At 43.3% G+C, this 24,016-nt stretch overlaps 1 protein-coding gene across 3 annotated transcripts in view; it reads left to right on the forward strand.

Annotated features, from left to right (window-relative positions):
* The first annotated feature begins 222 nt into the window (after positions 1-222).
* LOC128754385 (glycine receptor subunit alphaZ1-like) overlaps positions 223-24,016 on the forward strand; it is a 44,852-nt gene continuing 21,058 nt past the window's right edge. For all 3 annotated transcript variants that reach the window (XM_053856963.1, XM_053856964.1, XM_053856966.1), the window contains exons 1-2: positions 223-509; positions 21,356-21,486. In XM_053856963.1, the coding sequence (XP_053712938.1) occupies positions 448-509; positions 21,356-21,486 (193 nt within the window). In that variant the 5' untranslated portion in view covers positions 223-447. The remainder of the gene's footprint in view (positions 510-21,355; positions 21,487-24,016) is intronic.

Here is a 24,016-nt window from a genome sequence, read left to right on the forward strand (position 1 = left end):
TTTAACAAAACACAACTTTCAGCCATTTGAACCTGTGTTCGTGCACTGCCGAGCAGAAAGAAGACGAGACACAAATAGGGATGAGAACGAATGAAATGAGAAGCGTGCGTGGCAGGAGAACTATCGCGGTCCACTTTGTCACAACCAATTTACGCATCAACACAGACAAAGTGTGTAGATGGTTGGTGTACTGACTTGTCACTCACTCCATCTCCATCAGGGGGTGGGGTCCGTGCCTCACGGGGCAAAGCGCGAGCTCCGAGCGCTGACTGAACAGCTGGTGACTTTCTCTAGCTGCGATACTCTTCTTACTACTGAGTGCAAGCTCGGCCATTACAGTTTCAATTGTTAGCGCGCGTAAGTGATGTTTCCCAGTTGATTTTCTCTTTTATTTGAGTGGCTGCTGTGGCTCAGAGAAAGTGGAGGTTCCGGCTTCTTTGAGGAGGCATGAGGAAAAAGGGGCACATGGAAACGGCGTTGCCAGTCGCTGTCCTACTGCTTATGCTGAGGTACGTATTCTTTTTTTTTTTTCCTTTTTAAACCTCTGCTTTTCAACACGCATTCGCACGACGCATAAACTGTTGATGCTGTGCAGTATCTCAACTGTTAATTACTTGTAATTCCTCCAACGTTCACTTTGCCGGTGCTAGTAGACTTGTGCATGATCTCAAAATAGTGCCCGTTCAGTGGTCTGTGGAATCTACTGCATCGTAGATGTGGTACTGGTCGTCAACGATTAGAGTCAAGAACTTGATTCATCAACCGTTTTTTTTCCTGTGACAGTCGCCCATCTGTGCAGTAACCGCCGTCTGCAATCTGGTTCTTAATCCTGAGCTTAATCTATTTTTCATTTTTCATGCATGCATTGAAAAGAATCACACATAGCATTCCTATCCTTGCAAAAATGTCTGATTGAATGAGGAAATTGCACGTTTCAAAATGAACACGAATTTGAATTAAAAGTGAATTTTCTTGGTCCGAAAACTACTATCCCCCTGTTCACAATATTCTTGATTTAGGGTAGAGAATTGGTATTAGTGAAGAGTTTGAGGGCAGTCTGTCCTGAAACCCAGCTAGTAGCAGTAGAGGCAAGGCTAGCGCCCCACTGTACCACACATCATGTAGAATATCTTCATTTGTAGTTTCACTAGACCTGTGAAGCAAATCTCAATGAATGCATTCAAGAAACATTCTCTTTGCTGTTGCAGTCAGTGATATACACTCCAGTTCAGAATCCTGAATGATTCTGAAGACTGTGATGAAATACACTGGCACATACAGGCACTATCTGATACAAACTCTGATCTTCTCTTTAAGTATAATAAACAAATTATTCTTGTATAATTTATTTTTTTATTTTTTATTATAATTACTTTTGGGATCAGTTATCTTTGATGTCAATAGTAACTGCAGATGCACTGATTCAAATGCATCAGTGTGCCCCAAGTGTGGGCTTGGGAGCAATAAAATATTACGTACCTATGTATTAGAATATCTTGGTATGTATGTCTTTATATTCTCACATTCGTCATTTGGCCATGTCTTTCATGCAGTATTTCTTAATGCAAAGTTTTACAAGCTGTGTTATGGAAAAGCAGCTAAAAAGATCAAGCTGGAGTAAATCTTCTTAGTGGGCCACGGATGGATACAAGGACAAATATAACAGGCTTAATGTCACTCACCCGGATCGCCCTCAACTTTTCCTAGTTCTGTTTAACCCTCTTACCATTGTACCAATAAATTATTCACAGGAACAGTTATTTGAAATAGTGGCCTTTATTAAATCGCCATGTCAATCCATTGTCATGACATGATTATGATGCTATTAACTCATCTGTTATACGTAATGACTCAAGCTATATTTCCACTGCGTCTGTGTTGCTTGACAGATTTGTGGTCTGTCTGCTGCTGAGGAAACAGCAGTCATACTTTCTTGAGCCCAGAAAACTCTCCATGCTTTCTTTGTCGTGGAAAGAGGATGAGGATTATTTCTTAACTAGTGTTGAAAACGGGTTCCAGCATTGAGACTGACTCATGAACTCATCACATCTTTTATTTACATTTTCTCCGGCATGCACGAAGTTCCTACACCACAGCAGGTCTCAGTTGCTGCTTCTCATCTCCGGTCCTCCAGGAGATCTGCTCTGTTGGCGTAGCTGCGGGCATGTGGCCAAAAGCAGTGCATTTTCAGCACTTTAAGGTTAATAAAACACCTGTCATTTTTTGGGGTGCACCAATCCTGTTATCGGGTATCAACCTGAGCCAGTCTCTTAAAGTGGTATCGGGAAATGATGGTTGTGGACTTGCAGCGCATACCTGCATATCATGAAGACAACACCACCTATCACGTGAGAGCATCTTTCATCAGCAACTTGGTGCCTGAGCTGCTAGCTCTGCTGTCATAATGGTAGCGCTACAAAAGGAGACTGTTGGGTTACATGACGTAACGCCATTCTATGAAGCGTGCGATGCCCTCTACCCGGGATTTGCTATTGGTAAAACCCCTGTTTTGCCCGTGAGTAAAAGCAATCAACTCACTGCTCAACTGCGCCACCCCCTCTACTATAAGACGCTGTCCAACTAGGAAGTCGACCTCGAGTAGAACCCCATAACAGTATGCTTTAACGTCGTCAAAGTTGTTTGGATGATCGGAAAAAGACAAATAATCCAAACACTGAAGTGACGCAATGGCCACTCTGGGGCAAGGGGGTGATGAGTTTCACACACCCTCAGGGCTCGTGGAGACACTCTCACCAACCGTTGCTGATCCAGGACAGGATGAAGCTTGAGCCAACGGAACCATGACTGCAGATTCTGCATATTCAGGAGACCCAGGCGGACAACAGAGTGAGCTGCTGACATCATACCCAGGAGCCTCATAATCCACAAGGCTGTGACCACACAAGGAGAAAAGCCAGAACCTGGGCTGACAGTAAGAAAATAGAGAGGATCCGCTCATCTGTTAACGGAGCGCACCCTTCATGAGAGTTCAGGAGTACACCAAGATAAGACGTAAGCTGAAATGGCTGGAGTTGACTCTTTTCTTGGTTCACAGCAAAGCCAAGCTGGCTTATATGCTCCAGCTGTGACGTGTTTGAAACACAAACTGGAAATCAGGAGTTGGATATGTAATTGTGCAGAAAAGCAAGAGTCGGCTTCTTGTGCTGTGGTGGAGATCCCAGACGAGTGGCTGGTCCAGGAGTACAGTGGTTGAAGCTGGTTGTGCAGTTCAAGTGCAGGAGGTGAAGGCTGTGGAATTGGGGTGCAGGAGGTGCAGGCAGGCTGAAGTTCTGAGGCAGAGAAGATCGGTTAAAATAGCTCAGACAAGGGTATTGGCAGGCAGTGGCAAACAGCGGAACATCCAGCTTGAAGACAAACCATGAAGGGTTGTCGAACAGGCGAAGACTGGCAGGTTGGCTCGATATTTAAATCATCAGGTGATTGGAGGCAGGTGTAGATGTGATGAGGTGGGTTGGGCGGTGATGTCAGAGGAAAGGGTTGTGACACCAGCACCATTCTGGTGTGAGCTAAAGACTCCTCTCTCGACCTGGTGAGGATTAACCAGCCGTCTACGTAACACAAGATTCTGAGACCCTGGGCCCTCAGGGGCCCTAAGGCCGTCTCAACCACTTTAGAGATGGTTCTTGCGGCCAGAGAGTAGCCAAATGGAAGCCTCCGAAACTGTAACACTCAGTCCTCCAAAGCGAAGCGGAGATATTTCCTATGAGCAGGCCAAATCGGCACATGGAAATATGCGTCCGTCAGGTTGATGGATGTCATCCAGTCTCCACGACGCACACACTTCAAGAGACTCCGTATTGTCAGCATTCTGAAGACACGCCAGATTGTAAAGGAGTTGAGGATGCTGAGATCCAAAATTGGTCTCCACTTGGAGACCAAGAAGTAGCGAGAATAAAATCCAGACATTTGATTTTGAGGAGGAACTGTTTCAATTATGCCCTTGTCAAGCAGAACGTGGACCTCGTTGTGAAGCCAGAAATTTTCCGCGGGTTCCACCTGATGCGTTCTCAGAATGCCATTAAATTGAGGTGAGCGTTGGCTGAATTGGAGAGCGTAACCCACCTTCAGGATCTGTGTGACCCACTTGGACACAGAGACTCCCACATCTGAGCGAACAGTGACAAAGGACGAGCTCTGGATGAAACCTGCATCATCCTCACATCCATCCCACGCCTCTGTAGTGAGTCCTGCCTTGGTGTGTGACTTGCAGAGGTGACAGAAAAGTCAAACGAAGCTTCATGAAGCAAGCTACTTACCGCTCGGCGTGCGTCATGGCGCGTGACACGTTCGTGCTGCCAGGATGAGCGGCTATCGGCTCCGTCCTCGTTCGTCGTTTCCTGATGAGACACCAGCGGCATGTAAATCGAACCGGGAGGCTGGATCCAACTCGTTAGCCAGAGAGCTCGGCTTAGATACTCTAACTGCTGGAAAACGAGAACCTGGCGCACACAGATGACATCAAAAACAAAAGTATCAGACGAATAGTTACAGTATTTTTTATTTGAAACGTTGCCAGCAAAGTGTCTTCTTGCGCTGCCACGTCCTTCGGGGGACTGATGAAACTTGGACGTCTCAGCCCACTGCGCAGCCTCCGGACTGCTGCCTGATCCTCCTAGGCCGGGACCAGCTGGATGAGGCCTGGGCATGGCACTGTTGGTGGCATTGATCAGTGGCAATCCTTACATCTCTGGCGGGTCTGGACGGCTGTAATATAACAGCGCGGGAACCTGCGGAGCGTTTCCCATACCTCACTGACTGGAGATGCGCCCTAAGACTCTTTTACGGCCTTAATTGCTGTCTCTTGGCAGGCCGCAAACTCCTCAATTTCAGGGCGGAAGAGCGAACTCATCAGGGGGGCTTGTAGGAGGATCATCTGGCGAGAATGGAAAGCGCCTCACCCATCCAGACGTTAGCTGTGTCTTGCACTTCAATGGCGTCGTCTCCGGACAGCACCGTCTTGTCTACCGACAAAGCACCACACAAGAACACTAGGTTATTCCACCTCCATGTCAGCGCAGTCATCGGGGAACAAAACGCCGGGATCCTCGTCAAAAAAGCTGTCCACGTCCACCAGGCTGATATTCTGTTCAGAGCAAACAGGAGTGAATCTGATGCTGGAAGAGGCCGGCTGAAACGATGCCCGAAGGATCCTTTCAGCGCCTGGCAAGCGTTGTTAAGCACGAGTCCATGCCATGGCGTACCCTCAGGCAGATGAAGCATTTCTCATGCTGATCATATGACAGAATAGAACACATGCACAATTTCGAATTTTGGATGAATCCAACTTCTACTCATGTTTACGTGTTACACTTGGAACCGATAGCTTGAGAGGAAAAAGGAGGTCGACTTCCTGGTTGGACGGCCTCTTACAGTAGAGGGGGTGGCGGCCTCTGCTGCTGGTTGGGCAGCGAGCTGCAGGCAGGCAAGCCCGGTCAGAGGGCTAAGCACGGTGAAGTAGAATGTGATTCAAGGTATAAAAGTTGTGCTTTATTTTGAAAATTCATCAATTCCACTTTACGTTTGTTTGGTGTTTCTTGTCTTTCATAAGATAATGTTTGTCAGTGTGAGGCTGAGTGCTGAGCCCCCTCCACATGTAGCCCTTCCCAAAGGAGTATTTGTGATATCCACCAACATCCACCTGTTCCAACCGGGGGATCCCAAGACGCTCCCAGGGCAGTGTAGAGATATAATCCTCCACCTGGTCTTGGGTCGATCCCTCGGTGTTGTCCCAGCTCGCCGTGCCTGAAACACCTCTAAAGGAAGACTTCCAGAGGGTATCCTCATAAGATGCCCAAACCACCTCAACAGACTCCTCTCAACGCAGAGAAGCAGAAGCGCTGATCCGAGTCTCTCCCGCGTGACAGAACACCCAATCTCTAAGGGAGACGCCCGCCACGAGTTGGAGAAAACTCATTTCAGCCGCTTGTATCTGGGATCTCATTCTTTCGGTCATGACCCACAGTTCATGACCATAGGTGAGCGTCGGAACGAAGATTAATCGGTAAATAGAGAGCTTTGCGTTTTGGCTCCACTGTCTCCTACACACAACATTACAGCAGAGCGACTGCAATATTCACGCAGATTCGCAGACCAATTTCCAACTCTCTTTCCACCCCCCTACTCGAGAACAAGACCAAGATACTTAAACTTGAGGTAGGCAGTCATTCCTTACCCAGAGTGAGCAATCCACCTGACTGTCTCAGACACTCGGACCATCAACATCGGGTCTCCTTTGGGCTGTGTTCTCTCTCCATGGCTCATGGTGGACATGATACATCATCACCAGAGTTGCTTGGAATGTTTGTAATGTGCCTGTAAACTATGTGATTTTTTCCTTCGTGAACAATATACATGCATATGTCGTTAATTAAAGCAACACTTAGGAGTTATTCAACCTGCATTAATTATTTTCATGATGATACATCAACTTACAATGAACAGAATGGGATCCCTGTCATGTCCTGAGGGGGTCTTTATCAAATTTCTTAGCACTAAATAATTTCGAGGAGGGCGGTAGGAACCCTGCCCTCCAAATACCTACAAATTTGCTGTTGTTGTTTTACGGCATACATCATTTCCTCCTATCCATGCTGCTAAAAACATGGCGCGAACGTCAAATCGACATTACTGCTACCATGGCCGAAGCTGCAGTGAAGAAGCGCAAGATTTTGTCAGTTGACACGAAAAAAAAGAAAGAGGTAGAGCAACCGGACCAAACCGTGGTCTAACATCACTAGCATGAGCTCACAGAAGAGGAGGGTTTTCTTCCAAATGCTGCTTTGGCGTTGTTCCTGCTGGACAAGTGAGTAGTTTTTGGAGTTTCGACACGATCAGCCACACACGTAACTCATAGTTAGTGTATAAAGACACTCAGACGTTCTCGGAGTTCCGACACGGATAGCCACGCGACTAAGAAAAATAGGGTATAAAGTGAATGATTTGGTCATACTGAAGCATGCTGGTATTACCACGTTAGTGTTACGTTTACGTGACACTAGTTTCCCATAATTTTTATGTATTAATTTCCTTGAAGACAGGATGACCGGTGTGCAATATGACGTTTCATAGTCCTGCTTATCAGTTGCACCTTGTGCTGAGTGTAGCTGTTCAGAAATGTGACGTTTAGACAGTCTGGAAGGGTCTGTTTGTAGCGTAGTTCATTAGCATCAAGCAACTAACTTTGGAGGTCTGAAACTAACAGTTTCAGTTAGCCAGTAAACTTGAAGTCAGTCTGATAACCTATGACTGTGATGTTTAAGGAGTGCCTCTATTTCCACTATGTATTTGTTAGTGTTTCTCTTGCATTGGTCTTGATCTCTATTAATTGCTAACATGCTATTTCTCTGCAGCTATTAGCAGAAGCAAGTAACCTCTACTCTGCACAAGCAACACCTGCAACCACTGCAGCCAATAGTTTCCAGCTTTACAGAAGATTCTGACCATAATGGCTTTGTGTTTTTGAGGGCTAGTTTGTATTTGTTTTGTGCAGTGTCAAAATGATATATACTAATGCATATATTTCTATTTTGACTACAGTCTACTTACAAGAGCTGCAGGAAAATTGCACTTCGGAGCGCAGTGGTCCAGGACTCGCGATGTGTGCGGGTGTTTGATAACTCATGTGTTTTCGCCATTATTAGGCTGATAAACACCTGATTTTATTGACAGACATATTTGCTTAAATGAATAATGCCGTGCGCTTCAGAAACCATTTTCAGTGCTGTGGTCTCGCTTCAGCGCAGCGGTCTACGTGAGCACAGCGAAGAGGAAAGACGCTGATTTACAGTTACTGAAGATCACCAGACTATTCATTGATCATTTCTGACGTCGGGATCTGAACTTCACTGATTAAAACCTTCTCGATCATCAGTAATCTCTCTCGCTGTGTGCAACGTGTTGCGAGAGCAGCATGGATCACTCCGCGGTGCTCCCATCCCCGAGCGTAATTTTCCTGCAGCTCCCAGCTGCACAACTCAGTGCTCTGGGAGTTTGAGAAGTTGTCTTTGAACTATGTTGTCCACCCAGACAGCAATCAGACCCTTTATTGGGCGGTTTTGATCATGAACTGTGCCGTCACATCACTGATGACGCATTGACATGAACAAAGTCTCTTCCGGTATTTGCTGCCCTCGTGTGGGTGAAGATAGAAGTGAAAATGCAGAGCGAGGCTCGCCATGGAGGGAGGCAGAGGTGTGAAGAATCTCAATGGGGGGCGACTTTGGATTCAGGCTCCTGAGACAGAACACTGCAGAAAGTGCCCTTAAACAACCTGAAGCAGCTCATCTGTAAGGAACATAGTCGGAAGTCAACTCTCGGTTTCCTGTGGAAGCATGCCATTACAGAGTAACTGGTGTGAAATGTTCAGGAAGATCACCATTTCATTTTGAAGTGAAGCCCCGTGGAACAGCAGTCATTTTCGAATGTGTAGGCTGAATTATTTCGTTTGTTTCAATCTGTTTATTTATTTTGCTGTTAACTATTATTTACTTTATTAGTTTTTGGCATATCTAAGTTCTGAGTAGAATCTCATAGATATTTGTGCTTCTTTTCAGATACAGAAGATACTACTAAAAGTTTAAATCCTGGAGTGTCTATGCTGTTAAAGAAAATAAAGATAACTCTTACATCACAGATCTTCAGAGAGACATTCTTGGCAAGAGGCTGCAAAGTGGTGGTGGCGGCTTTCCCAAAAAACAGCCCTGTTGGCCAGATGACCCCTGGAATTTAGGGGTACTGGCTTTAGTACAGGCTTTACAACAGCTGAGCTGAATGCACGTGAAAAGCTGTGGAGGTGTTCCCCCAAGTGAACACGAGAGATACTGTCTTGTGGAAGTGACAATATGCTGTACTTCACTTTGAAAAAGTAAGAGCACTTACAAATTAAGTCTTGTTTATTTTCCACACACTCGAACAACTGAACGTAAATTCTGAACAAAGTAACTGTCAAAACCTCTGTATAGTAAGTGTCCCTTATTTTTCCAATGCAACAACTTGGAATGACGGCTCAGTTTCCAACTCCCAGGGGGCTGTGCTGCCAGAGCACAAACTGGCGATATGCTGTGTGTTCTGCCTTTGCTGCACTCCAGCAACACTCGGCAGCAGCATTCAACAGCCTTCCAAGCAGTCCTTGCCATCCGCAAAACCCCTTCAACAAGGTCCATGTGGGCCATTTGCTGACACAGTTCTCAGGGGTTTGCCCACAGCAGAGTCTCTCCAGGTCAGTACAAGTAACATCTGACTTATGACCTGCTTGACTTACGTCCACCCGTACTTACAACCACGGCTAGCAAATGTTTTTGTTTTTTTTATTCAATGTCTGGCACCTCAGCACGTAGCAGCCCGGCAATGCGTACGACAGTTGCAGCAGCACAGTATCCCAGCATCTCACTCTCACACAGCGATCTGCCACTACAGTAGTACCTATAAACCTCGCCTCGACAATTTTGAATGGCATTTGACTTGCATCCAATCTGGTCTGAACCAATCACGGTCGTAAGTCGAATGTTACTTGTATTCATTTCCCTGCAGTTTGTACAGGATCACCAATGTAGGTGCCTCCACCGAGGTTACGGTGATGATGAGGGTCTTCCAGCAGGTACAGAATGTCAAACATGAGGCCAAGTAGTCTTTTGAGGACCCCTTGTAAAGACACATCCCTTTTATTATGGTCCAACGCTTAGATTCTGGCCAGCATCTCTGCGATTCTGCGTTCCTGGATCAGACTCAGAAGAAGTGGTGTACTCTCTGGTACTTCAAATTCCTGACAAAACACACAAACATTGGTTAAGAAATGTAATGTAAAATGTAATGTTTCTGTTCAATAAGCATCAAAGCCAACTTTATTGCCAATTGCAATGCAGGAATCAGTCAATGCTTTTAGTAATTAAAAATCTTAGCAACAATAACTGACTTGCATCGTGTTATGTAAGGTATAAAATTCTCTATCTAGAACCCCAATAACATAATTTTATATATATATATATAAAATTATGTTACACAAGGATAGACAAACCACACATGCGCACACACCAACGCAGCCACACACACTCATTTTTCAGTGAATCTCTTTGAGATGATTATTTAAATAGCGGTTTTTATCTTACTTTAGCCAACTACGCTACTTGCCAACATCATCTACATGTCTGCATGGTATCAAATAATTTGAACAGAATATTTATTCTTGTCATAGGAATGTGTGCGCCAATTAGATCTTAAGAATCTCCTTTCCATCAGCATGGACGGAGCAAATGCGAACTTGAAGTTTCTGAATGACTTCCAGCAAGAACAGGCTGAACTACATAGAGAACGGCAGCTAATTTCTGTTGGGAGCTTTGGGCTACACACTCTACACAGCTCACTCAAGACTGGCTTCTCCATATGGAATACTGAGAAACTGTTTTTAACAAGGTCCCTGCAAGAAGAGAGGACTACACAAAACTTACCAGTTCATCTCTGTTTCCACTCCCATTCTGTGGACAGAGATGGGTGGAAAATCTGCATGTTGCGGAGAGAGGTATGGCCAAAGCTCAGTCCACAGAAAAGAACTCCCAAACCCTGGAACCTCATCATTTTATACTACTTAAGGAGCAAATAAAGATGCCCTGATCTTAGCCCAACTTCATTTTTTTCATGGCTTTCATTCCATTCCTGACTAAGTACCAAACTGATGATACCAAACTGAAACTGATAACTAACTGTCCAACCAATTCTTCAAAACTCATTACAAGGATGTTAAATAATTATGAATTGTATTCTCACTACACTTCATGTTAATATAGAAGCTACCTGCAAAAAACACAACTTATTCAACGACAATTATAAGCTGCATCCAAATGATGAGCAAATTCTGCCAGGTGATTAAAAAGGGTGCAATATTGTCCGTAATGCTAGAGCTAGTACATTTTACATAGTTTATTCAAACATGTTTTTTTACCAGCAAACAGTACGCTGTATCAGTGTGACTTGTATGCGTATATTTAATATTGTGATTTAATTACATTTGTGTTTATCTATTGCAGGTGATGCTCTTGTGCAATAGTTTGACAGCTTTCTTTCTCAGCATAGTAAAAGTCAGGAGTTTCTTTCCTTCAAACCCATGGATCCGTGGCTTGATGTTTTTCTTCATGAAACTCTCAACCAGGATTATTCTGAGCTGCAACGCCTGCTGCTCTTATCTCATAGACAGTCTACGGTGGAGAGAGGTTTCTCTGTCAACAGGAAAGTGAAGAGCTGCAACATCACTGAAAAAACATTTGAGGTCCTGAGACTAGTCTGTGACCATGTTAGGGCTTGTGGCTTGTGCTCTCAAAGTTTCCCTCAAAAATGAACTACTGGCTTCTGCAGCCTCGGCCAGGACAAAATGCAGGAGATGTACCTCAATGAAGAAAGGAGGGAGTGAGAGGTTGAAATGCATGGACATAAAAAAAAAAGCCCAGGCGGACGAGCTAGAAGCATGAAGAAAGAAAAAGTCTATGCTGAAGGAGGTGTGTGCCAGCCTTCAGAAGGATGCTGATGAGCTTGCTGACAATGATGAAAACAAAGGTGTGATAGTCATGGCTCAAATGATCACCAAGTCAAATACTCTGAAGAGGAGACACTAGGACAAATGCCTGAAACTGGAAAAAGTTGAGACAGATTTGAAGCGAAAAGCGAAATGAACTGAGACACATGCACTAATGGCCCACTTGTGTGTGTGTGTGTGTGTGTGTGCGCATGTGTGTGTGTGTGTGTGTGGCTTAGTGAACACTGTGAAATACTGGTATTTCTGTTATTTTATTTTGTGAGGCATACAGTTCAAATATGTATTAAAAATGGCCTTGTCAAAGGCTTACAGTGTGTGTGTCTGTGTGTGTGTGAGAAAGTAACATGAGCATGAAATACATTTTTAATTAAAGTGGCATAAAAAGGGCATTAAAAAGCATTCAATGAAATTTGCTCATACCTGCATAAACCATGTAATAAACAACAAACAAGTTGTCAAATAAACATTAACAGTCGGGATGCTCCGATCAGCTGCTGATCACCAATACCGATCACCATCGATCACCATCGATCACCATCGATCACCAGTACTGATCACATGGATTGACAATTAATTTATAATCAACATTATGTAAACATGATGTACATGATGTGAAAAAAATGAACCATTAAATCATTTTCATTTTAACTCTTCAAGGGGGCAAAAAATGGAAAAACCTCACTGAATGCAGCAACTACTCTGTTAAAAGGACAACTGAAAAAACATTTAATTCGATGTGAGACGTCACTGTTAGGTGAATCTCTTCAGACTCTGCTATGTCCGTGAAATATTTACATACTGGTCGCTTATAGCAGGACGCCGAGACGGAGAGCACTGCATTTATGAAAGTTTCCACTCTGGATGCTGTCAAACGTTTCAGATTCAGGTGGCTAACAAACTCTGCACCTGAATCCAAAATGACGGTGCATTCGGTCATTTCCGTCTCCGCTTAAAAAATCATTTTATCGAGCTCAGTGAAATTAATCATTCTTTCTTCGACAATGGCGGGTGGTGCTAAGCGGTAGTTGCGTTAACAGCCTGCCGCTGAGGAACCAGCTCTCTCACTTTCACAAGCCTTGAAAACTCTTCGTGCTCCGTCAAGTGCTGGTGCTTTAAATGCCGTATTTCATTTGAACACGCTTCCCTGCACAGCATTTTCCCGTGCATGTGCTGCAGGATGCAAACTTTACATGACAAAATGAAAGAAGCTCCACAGCAGACATGCTGCTGCTTAGTGAGCAGCAGGGAGGGAGGAGGACACATCACAACCAGCTTCATCAGCGCGTGGGCTGTCACATGTGATCGTTGTTGTGATCGGCAATGACAGGTAGTGATCGGTATGCACTGATCGCATTGAAATTTGCAGATCATGATCCGTGACCGATTAAGCATCTGTAGCATCTCTAGTGAACAGAGATGATCTCAGTAGCTGTGGAAGGGATGGCCGATATGCACAAAAAAAAGTTATCGCGATAAATGTTTTGTTTAATTTTGGCGATAACCATAATTATATAAAATCACAAAATCACGATAAATACATTTTCGTTCTATTCCATGTATTGGACACACTACAGTGTCTCTTGAAACTGTTTTATAATGAAACTTTAGCGTAGTTTTTCTCCAATGTCATTATTTGTTTATGTTTAAATATAATAGTTAAGTAAGTGTAGAAATGAGAAATTCACGTCTCTGGTCGAACCCACTCGTGTCTGACAGACTGCTCTGCCAGCATTATTTAGGGGTTAATTTGAGCCATCTGTCTGCTGTATCTCATGTCTCTTAACAGTTGACTTTAACTATGGAACCGTCTCGAAATCAAACAAACTGTCTTTTGTCCTTTGTCTTGTGTGATGAAAAACCTTTTCACAATTGTCTCTCCTAAAATGGTTGTTTCCCATTGCCTAATTGAGGATTCCGCTACTACTTTGACCGCTTTAGAATTTGTTGACCTAATTGTTGATGGTTCATAACTGATGCCGGGTCGTAGTATTAGCACTGCCTGTGAGACCGTGTGCCCGCGATCAGTGAACCCTAAACGGGGACGCGGAAGAGGACACAGTTAAGCAAGGCATCGCAGCATGTGAACGAAAGGCACATTGGCTGTTTTCGATTTGCAGTGCGTCCTTACACTAGTCAAATATCTCCAATGTTAGACCTCAGACATCTGTCCTATGTCTGTCGTCAGTCAGACTTCTGTGGTGTTACACTTGACCTCGACTTGCATCCTCTAATTAATCCACAATCAACAATAATGGTGAAAAAAACAGCAAACTGAGCTCCAGTATGGGAGGAATGTATATAATATTGGATCGAAAGTCCAAAAATGTGGATTTTTTAATTGATACTTACGTCACCCTTACGTCAAGCAAACAACAATCTACAGTTTTGTTTGTCTTCTTTCATATATATATATATATATATATATATATATATATATGCAGTATAAGCAAGTAGTTGTAGTAGATGTGTGCCGTTTTCTAAACTTTCACACATTCATTGACTAAATAAATAGAACCACATGAACTTTGAACCCTGTTAAGCTATTTTGCTTGCAATATGCAAGCTCTGTGTGAACCCATGTGTGGCACGGCACTGCAGAGTGGGAGGAGAAGTCTTCCTGTCAAAGGAAAAGCCAAATTACTACTCTGAATAAAAAGCTATGAGTTAGCCGTCTGAATGATTGTTTGGAACTTATAAATGTTTTTCCCTCCTGTCATCAGTGTCAATACCACTGTGCTTCCATGCAGCGAGTGCAGCTTGCGAGATCTCGATAACTGCAAGATTTCGCAGGCGATGGCCAAGTTAAGGGTCCAGAATTGGTGGATTTCAATCATCACCTTCACCTTCTCCTACCGCTTATCCGGGGTCAGGTCACGGAGGCAGCATTCGGAGCAGGGAAGCCCAGGGGATCCCGAGGCGTTCCCAGGCCAGACCGGAGTTAAAGACGCCACTGACAGTGGGTTCCGCCAGGCGTTCCCAGCAGACCCTCACAATACGTTTGGGCCTGCCCGGTCTGACCGGCTTCCTCCCCTGCCAGCGGATCAGACTCACCACCAGGAGGTGATCGGTTGACAGCTCTGCCCCTCTTTTCACCCGAGTGTCCGAGACACGTGGCCGATGGTCAGATGACACGATCACAAAGTCTATCATAGACCTCCGGCCAAGGGTGTCCTGGTGCCATGAGCACTTATGGACACCCTTGTGCTCAAACATGGTGTTCGTTATGGACAAACTGTGGGTGGCACAGAAATCCAGTAGTAGAACACCGCTCAGGTTCAGATCGGGTAGGCCGTTCTTCCCAATCACGCCCCTCCAAGTCTTGCTGTCATTGCCTATGTGGCCGTTGAAGTCTCCCAGTAGAACAATGGAGTCCCCGGTTGGAGCACTGTCAAGTACCCCTCCCAGTGACTCCAAGAAAGCCAGGTAGTCTGCACTGCTGTTCGGCCTGTAAGCCGCGACCACCATGAGACACCTGTCCCCAACCCGTAGGCGTAGGGACGCGTTCACTCTCGTTCACCGGGGTAAACCCGGGGCTGCAGAGCTGCAGGGCTATGAGCAAGCCTACGCCAGCCCGCCGCCTCTCTACACGGACAACTCCAGAAAAGTAGAGGGTCCAGCCTTTCTCGAGGAGTTGGGTTCCAGAGCCCAGGCTGTGCGTGGAGGAGAGACCGACTATATCTAGCCGGTACCTCTCAACCTCCTGCACAAGCTCAGGCTCTTTCCCCCCCAGCGAAGTGACATTCCATGTTCCAAGAGCCGGAGAATGTCCACACGAACCACGTCGTCGGGACACCCGCCCTCGACTGCCACCTAGTTCTGTTGGTGATTTCAATCATATTAGGCAAAATTACCAGGCCAGCTTCTTCATGGAAACCAGTCTGAAGACACAGCGAGTATGGCCTTACATCCTTCCTTTCGGACATGAATGTGGGGCACTTAGCATCTGCACTTGTCCAGTGCGCCACACTCACAGCGGCTAAGCCAATCACAGACATAAAATGGTCACATGGCAATCGATACTCATCCAATCAGCACCTAGTGTCTGATGCCGGAGGGCTAGTTTTCTGGCATGTCCCAAGTTTTGTGATGGACTTTCCCTTCAAAAAGCTTTTCTGCTTCCAATGATTGCGCATAATTGTTGTTGATTTGATATTTTTGTCTTGACTATGTCATGTCCGTCCAATCATCTACTAACTGTTTTTTTAGTAGGGAGAAGGTTCATGTTTCTGACACATCAGTCCTTTCCTGAAGGTTAATCATTAATGTGCTTCATCTTCACACGCTGTTTATTTTATTTTATTTTTATTTATTTTTTGACAAAACTTCATACAGCATCAATCATACAGCAGTGCTAAATGTCTGCTGCTATTTGAATGTGAGCTCTATTTAATATTCATTCATAGCTAGAGATATTATATCCCGAAACACACTCGCAAAGGTACTTGATCCGAGTCATAGAGAGCATATTTGGATGTAGAAGTAAAGCAGCATGGCTACAAAGAACGCAGAATCGCCGCATTCTGCTGACGCTAAGCCAAATTTGTCAGATTTGTTATTTGTTGACCCCTTTTTTTAGGGCAGCTCCACAGTTTCACTGGATTTATTAGACCGATTTGCTCATATCTCATCACAAGGATAAATGTGATGTGTCATTCAAATAAAAATTGGGCAGCCTTATGCTAACGTGCAGTTCACCAATGGGGCTAATTAGCATAATATAGAGGATTATTATGCATCTTGATTGATTTAATGTGTGGCATAACAAATCCCTACATTAAGAGACTTAAAAAATATATAACTTACATTTGGCTTTTGTGTGTTGTTTTCATTCTCTTGCACCACCAATTGTAACGTCTTGTGATTGTGCAGAAGTTGTAGAAACTTAAGTTGGAAGAAACTTGTAGAAACTTAACTTAAGTGTTGAAACTTAAGTTGCGAAAAGACCGAAGTTCAGCACAAGGGTATGATACTGAGCAAATGGTCGTGATTTTGTGTATGACTCTTGGAGCAAGCAGCACAGAGGTGTAGCGTGCGAGTATGCGCTGAGCTTATTTAAAGAGCAAAAAAGGTGATGTGAGTGGAGATCTGGCTCCATAGTCCAGCAGAACAACTGAGCTATATCTGGGTTTGATCTGTTTTTTTGTTTTTTTTTCAATGCGTGTTCTCAAGTCCTCACTGAGCTCTTTGGTCTATGCCATGGCAAGTCTTGTGTTGACTCGAAAATGACTGAAATGTCAGAAGCAAGTCAACTTTTATGGTCCGAAAACTGGTTAAAGAACAAAATGCAAACTCAGAGACGGTTTGTTTGAATATCCTGTGGCTATCGGTCTTAGTATCACTGGGGTATGAATCATTTTGGACATGGTGGCTTGAAGTTTAATTTAACACCTTGCACAGTGTTACCTCACATAACATGACTGGTCATGGGTCCAGACAGCATATATTATTTCTGTCAAATCTAAGGATATACTAATCTGTAACTGAAAAACACAAGGATTGCCAGGGGTATGACTAATTGTGGGCTTAAGTATGTGTATATATATATATATATATAGACACACACACACACACACACACACACATATATATATATATATATCGTCCCTGTTCACTGTTGAATTTGTGAACTTGTTATTATTTTATTTTATTTTATTTTATTTTATTTTATTTTTTGTCAGCACTTTATTCCAAAACACTTTCCTAGTTGGTGGGCTCCCCACTGACCATGGCAATAAATTTGATTCTGATTCTGATTCTGATTCTGAATAAAGTTGATTCTGATTCTGAAATACAAAGAAAACAGGTGTATTAAAGGCAAGTATAAAGGACTTTTTTTCCAACTCCAAATGGTAAGTGCTAGTATGCTGCATGCTAATTGTGAGCATAGAAACCGTTTGTGTAAAATGGATCGTACTTAAGTACTTATTTATAAGGAAGCCGTTTTGATTTTAGCATCAAGGCAAGTTACAGCACACTGTCTCTAAGTTGAACTCGACTGCACTTACTTCATATTCCATCTGTCGTGTTTCGTTGCTGCTAGTCTCCCAGAGCTCATCTGAAATGAATGAGGAGTGTTTTGGTTGTATGGCTACTGTCTCCAGGTGGCCAACAGGCGACATGACACACTGAGACTTACTTTTGCTTTGTAGTTTAAAAAAAAGCAAAAAAGTAGTAAAATAATAATAAAATAATGAAGCATTCTTTGGATTTTTATTATATTAATGGCAGTATATCACTTTGTTTTGTTTTTCATATTTTTTTGTGTGTGATTTTCGCTCCTGTGGGTTAGAGTGTGTCAAAGTAAAACATAGACTGACAACAAAGACTTAACATTCACATAATTGAGATTGTGCTAAATGACCCTAAACATGGAAATGGTTTGACTCCCAAGAACACCAACCTCAAAATTGACATAAAAAATATTGTTTAAACAATGAAAGCTGTAGTCGGGTGCTAAATGTAACTTTACAAGTAACTTGTAATCTAACTTAGCTACTTTTAAATTCAAGTAATCAGTAAAGTAACTAAGTTACTTTTTGAGGGAGTAATCAGTCATCAGTAGTCGGATTACTTTTTCAAAGTAAGTGTGGCAACAGTAGTTTTTAATCTTGAAAAATAAATCTCACCCCAGTCTGCAGCCGTCCTCACCTGGTCCGTCTCTTCATTTGCCCGGCCTGATGCGCCACTTCAGTTCCATGAGCTGCGGATGCATTCCCGCTATTTACTTATGTTTGTTTCTGATTTTTTTCTGTTAAATACTTGTTGAAAACAGCAATGATCATGTTCAGCTCCCCGATGCATTAATTTTCCACTTGTTTCACAATCTGAATCAGCTTCATTGCCTATGTCACTGAGGATCCCGCCAAGTAGGAAAGTGCTAGATGAACAATAACATTAATGAATAATAAAAATAATAATAAATAAATTAAATTAAATTAAAATAAAGTATAATAGAAGTAACCAATAAATAAATAACCCACAAACAGCAAGGGAAGAAGGACAAACAGACCATAACGAGGTTGAGAAGGGTCAGCGCTGATCAGACCTGCACATCTCTGGGTCCTGGAGATGTTGGTGGCGCTGTTGTACCACACAGTGATAGAGAAGCTGAGGATGGACTCGATAGCTGTGTAGAACTCCACCAGCATCTTCGTCAGTAGGCATAGTTTCCTCAGCTGCCGCAAGAAGAACCGCTGGTCGGCTCCCATTAGAGGTGCTTAGTGATTCCCAGGAAGCGGAAGGAGTCCACAGTGGAAATGGGTGACTTAGCCATCATGAGGTGGGATGGAGGAACTGTGACTCTCCAGATGTTCTCAATCATCCCCACTGTCTTCTGGGCGTTTAGCTTCAGGTTGTTGTGTGGAGCCATGGAGAAAGTACACACTAATCCTCTGTCATGTAGTTCCGTTTGAAGCAGCAAGAGGAGACCTAACTGGAGAACACTTCCACCGTGCTAGACATGTTGCTTCCTGTTGTGCAGTAAACGAAAAAGAGGAGGGACTTTTTATTTATTTATTTATTATTTCTTGCAGAATGTTTATTCTTGTTTTTATACCTCAACGATAACGCACATTCACTCAGTTTTTGTCAGTGTCATTATAACAATGGTCTCGTCTCGTCGTTGTCTCGTCGTTCTCATGGGAAAAAGGGCCAAACATATTTTGTCTCGTTTCGTTTGACGAATGTAACAATGATTTGCTGCTCATCTAGATGCACACTATTAGTTGCACACATTGACACAACCACAAATATGTCCCTTGGCAGCATGTACAGGGACATCACACGTTCCGACTGACCCCCGGTTGTTGCAAGGTAGCACGTCGGAATGCGCACCCATAGAAGGAACCAAGTCGCCTTTCTCTCAGCATGCACCGTTGCAAGGACCATGGGACATCACCTGCCAAGTCTCCCACCACAGATAGGTAGTGACCCGAGAAGGGGAACTACTAAACAACTAACCAATCACCAAACTGCAAGAAACTGCAACTGCAAGGAAGATGCACCAGGGAGAGACCTTATCACAGAACACAGGGCCCAGTTACCTTACAACATTCCAGACCCCAGAAATCATATGGTCGGGTCCAGCCCAGGCCACTAACCTAGATGCACCCGCGGCAATCAGTCACAGTCTGGAGAAGAGGAAGACCGGAGACAACGCTGATAAGGTGGAGACACCTCATCTCCGGTCAACCCAACACTTGGGCAAGGTGGCCATGAACCTGATGTGCTGTAGCCCACGTTCAGTGAGAACCCTCTTATATATAATTTACGATGGATTGTGTCTGTTTATTCTGTCATTGGTGGTTGTTATGATTGTTTACTGTGGAGGATCCTACTTTTTAATTTCCATTGCAATGTACAATGATAAAGCCTTTTAATTGTCTATATGAACTGTTTAGATTGCTTAAATATATGTCTAACTGAATATAAAGCAATGTCTCAATCCCTAATTTGCTGAATGTTTATGCACATTTTGACCAATCAGGAGCAACATTTGAAAATAAGGTAACTCCATAAATCGGTTCCTAAATAGCCGTCTCTTCTACTGGCTGCACATCATGTATATAGTGATCTAAATGTCTTGAGTGTGCAGAGGTTAAAGGATAAAAGTATAAAACCGCACAGAGAGAAGGAGAGAAAAATTACGTTTTGAGCTGATTTCATAAAAGAACAAGTTAAAGAGCTATTTTCGAGGAAATTCTGCTTTCTACCACATCAATTGTAATATTTTGCATGTTTAAAATTAAATTGATGTCATCATTTGCAGTACTCCAGTTATTACTGTCTGAAGGTGTCCTTGTAGGTGTCCTTGGCGTGGATCAGTATATCTATAGATTACTGGATTGTGGACAAGCAAAATAATACATGAGCACCTTTTTTTTCCTGATGTCGAATTGATTTAGGGCTGGAGCACTGACACCTGTCAACAGCATGAATGCTTAGCCAGGAACGTGACCTCAGTCAGCGTGCCCTGGGCTCATACCTGGAGACCTGCACACTGTACTGGGATGTGCCTCCCCTGATGATCACTGATCTTGCGGTTGCTCTGAACTCTCATACTCTCGTCTGACAAGTGTGCTAAATTTGAACATCTGTGTAGGTGCCCCACCCTCATGAACATGATTTCTTACATTTCCCCTGTGGGCTTCTGTTTGTGCCCTTCCTGCCATCTTTTGCTCATGTGAACAAATAGCAAATCTGGTCCTTGGCCATCAACCCCCTACATGGAACATGAATCATTTTCTGCTGTCTAATCTTCGCTCTAGATAGGCTGTTATGGACAGGACAAGCTGCTGCTTGCTGTCCCTCTGATTGTGCAACATATATGAGCAACTTCTGTGGGTTACAGATATGGCTACTAGTTACCACTGGTGGTGAGGGCCCTGAGGAGATGTCAAAGTGCCCATTAGTCAGAAAGGATGATGGAAGTAAAAAGCATTACCCGACCTCCTGTATGGGTAATGTCTTGCTAACCATGTGTCGTTCTCACCTGTTTTTTGTCCTATTTACAGAGCAGCAGGTTCAGTTGATTTACAGTCACTGCTGCTTTCTAACTTGACATGTCAGTATCATGAAAGTGATATTTAGATAATGTAACACGAGAAACCTGACTTTGTATGTATTTGTATGACTGTAAGTAGTACTGCGGTAAAAGCTTTTTCTTCTGTCTGGGAACAAATTTTCTCTGTTCTGTTGTTTTTATTCTCTTGGTTTGTCTCATATATTAGCTAGATGACAATGAGAATCTGGTTGCCATTTGATGTTCTTCATTTCACGTCTAAGTGTGGGAAAATATGCTTGTTTTCCTTACAGGTTCGGTCTGTGTGAAGAGGTGGAGCATGCAGCGAGAGCACGCCAAGTCCCAATGTCTCCTTCTGACTTTCTGGACAAGCTGATGGGGAGGACATCTGGTTACGATGCAAGAATAAGACCAAACTTTAAAGGTCAAGACTTCAATATTCTGCACTACTCCTCAGGGACAGACATGCGTGTGCAAAACTAAGCTTACACCCCCTCTAGTCACTTCAAACATTCATTCATTTTATTCTTGGTACTTGAACTATAGGCAACATCATTGTCAAATTCAAATGACCTCACTTGGACAGCTGGTGGCACGAGTGTTCTACAATTTGCTTGCACAATCCAGCTGAAACTGAGCAAGATTGTCGGTCAAGCTTGTGCTACTGTGAGTGCAAAATGGCCAAGGCCATGTAGAGTGTACTAGGTTCTCATGGTAGTCCCGAACACTCAATGCAATCATATGTTCCGTGTGTCATAAGAAACATTTACTGAAAAAGTAATCAAAGAACAGTTTTGAGAACTTAAGTTGGAACTGTCTTCCCTTAAACTCAGAAAACTAAATTCTTCACTCCCTATTGAGTCAGCTGCAAACATCACAATGGCATGAAACAAACAAAAAAGTAAAGTAAAGCTCACATAAACAATGTCGAAATAAGGCTTTAATAAGATTCTTAGCCCTGCATTTTCTCCATCATCAGATGTCATCTGCATCTGTAAGGATGAATAAGGAGTGATCAGGTTTTGCTACGTTCATTTTCTGTGATGCTTTGTGATGAGGTGCATCCAATTGCAGAAGTAAGCCATCTTATATGGTTGACAAGCAGTTTATTGAAACAAGGCTAGAGTTCAAGATAAAATCCCAAATGGTGTTGGCTGTGGCGGCAAAAAAACACAATTTAATGTGAAGTAGGGAAACTCAGGAAGTCAGAGCAGCATATCAGAACACAGAAGGCGGGGAATGGCGCGAGGCACGTGAGACTACATTTGAGACTAGGGTTGCATCAAACATTCGGTGGCCAAATACATTCGGCAGAATTGTGAAAAGAAAAGGCATCATTTGACTTCACTGGCAAAGATTCACCGTAGCGTGTGACACAATCAAACACCGTGCAGCGCAGCGTGAGTTATGATTTTTGGTTCAAATCTACACCGTGAAGTCATGAAATGTTTTTTTTTAATGCAAAAATGTGGCACAGTGGTGAAATGAGCTCTGTGAGACCACTGACAAAATCAATGCAACGCTCTCCAGAATTTTCATAGCGCTGTAAAAATCTGGCAACACAATCCTGCACTTTCAGTGCTGACATGACCAACTCTGCGGCTCACTGGGGGGTCAGCTGATGACTGAACAGGAGCGGTTCAAAGTTGAAATGATTTTGTCGATTTTATCTATGTCTCACATGTTTCCTCTTGGTTTGAGGAATTACACAGTAATTTAGATTTTTTTCTTCATTTTCTTCATTTTCTACTTCTACCAATATGATGTTTGTTTGAGATCCACTGATGACAATCAACTTAATTCTTTCCATTTCTCACTGCTCATTATCTTTTTTTGTTAGTTTGTATTAATATCACAATATCACAGTATGTATTACAGAAAAAAATGTCATCAATGTCAGTTTATTTGACTTTTCACATTACAGATTTTCAATTTGGTGCATCTCTATTAAAGACCAATTGAGATAGCAGCAACTCATCAAACCCCACCAGCCTCCCCCCACGTATGGAAAAATACATTTTTCATTTGCCAGTCCCTCTTTGTAAATGTTATTAATTTTACTCTTTTAAAACTGAATTGGCTGCAATGGCCACGTAAGTGACCATAAATGACTTAAAAATGCTTTTGTTTCAGTCCTAATCATTTTTTGAACTAAAATGAGTTAAAAACTAGGGTAAAAGACATTGACAAAAATTCTGTTGAAATTTAATTTTACTTCTGCCTATAGAGAGAAAATAAGGGGATTGTTTTGACTGATAACAGGAGTGTGTTGCTGAGATGGCGAGAGTACTATGAAGAGCTGATGAATGAGGAAAATGAGAAAGAACAAGGAGTAGAAGGAGTGACCATCGTAGATTAGGACGTGGCAAAGATTAGTAAGGCTGAAGTGAGAAGGGCATTGAAGAGGATGAAGAGTGGAAACGCAGTGGGTCCTGATGATATACCTGTGGAGGTGTGGAAGTGCTTAGGAGAGGTGGCAGTAGACTTTTTGACCAGAATACTTAACAAGGTCTTTGAGAGTGAGATGATTCCTGAGGAATGGAGGAGAAGTGTGCTGGTGCCCATCTTCCAGAAGAAGGGAGATGTCCAGTGTTGTGGCAACTATAGAGGTATTAAGTTGATGAGCCATACGATGAAGTTGTGGGAAAGAGTGGAAAGTGGAAAGTAGACTAAGGGCAGAAGTTAGCATATGGGAGCAACAATTTGGCTTCATGCCAAAAAAGAGCGCTACAGATGCAGTGTTTGCTTTGAGGATGTTCATGGAGAAGCACAGAGAAGGTCAGAAGGAGCTCCATTGAGTCTTTGTGGACCTGGAGAAAGCATACGACAGAGTGCCAAGAGAAGAGTTGTGGTATTGTATGAGGAAGCCTGGAATGGCAGAGAGTATGTTCGATTGTCATGTATGCCAGATGTAAGACGGTGGTGAGGTGTGCTGCAGGTGTAACAGAGGAGTT

The sequence above is a fragment of the Synchiropus splendidus genome, chromosome 2, assembly GCF_027744825.2.
Source record: "Synchiropus splendidus isolate RoL2022-P1 chromosome 2, RoL_Sspl_1.0, whole genome shotgun sequence".
Taxonomy (NCBI): domain Eukaryota; kingdom Metazoa; phylum Chordata; class Actinopteri; order Syngnathiformes; family Callionymidae; genus Synchiropus; species Synchiropus splendidus.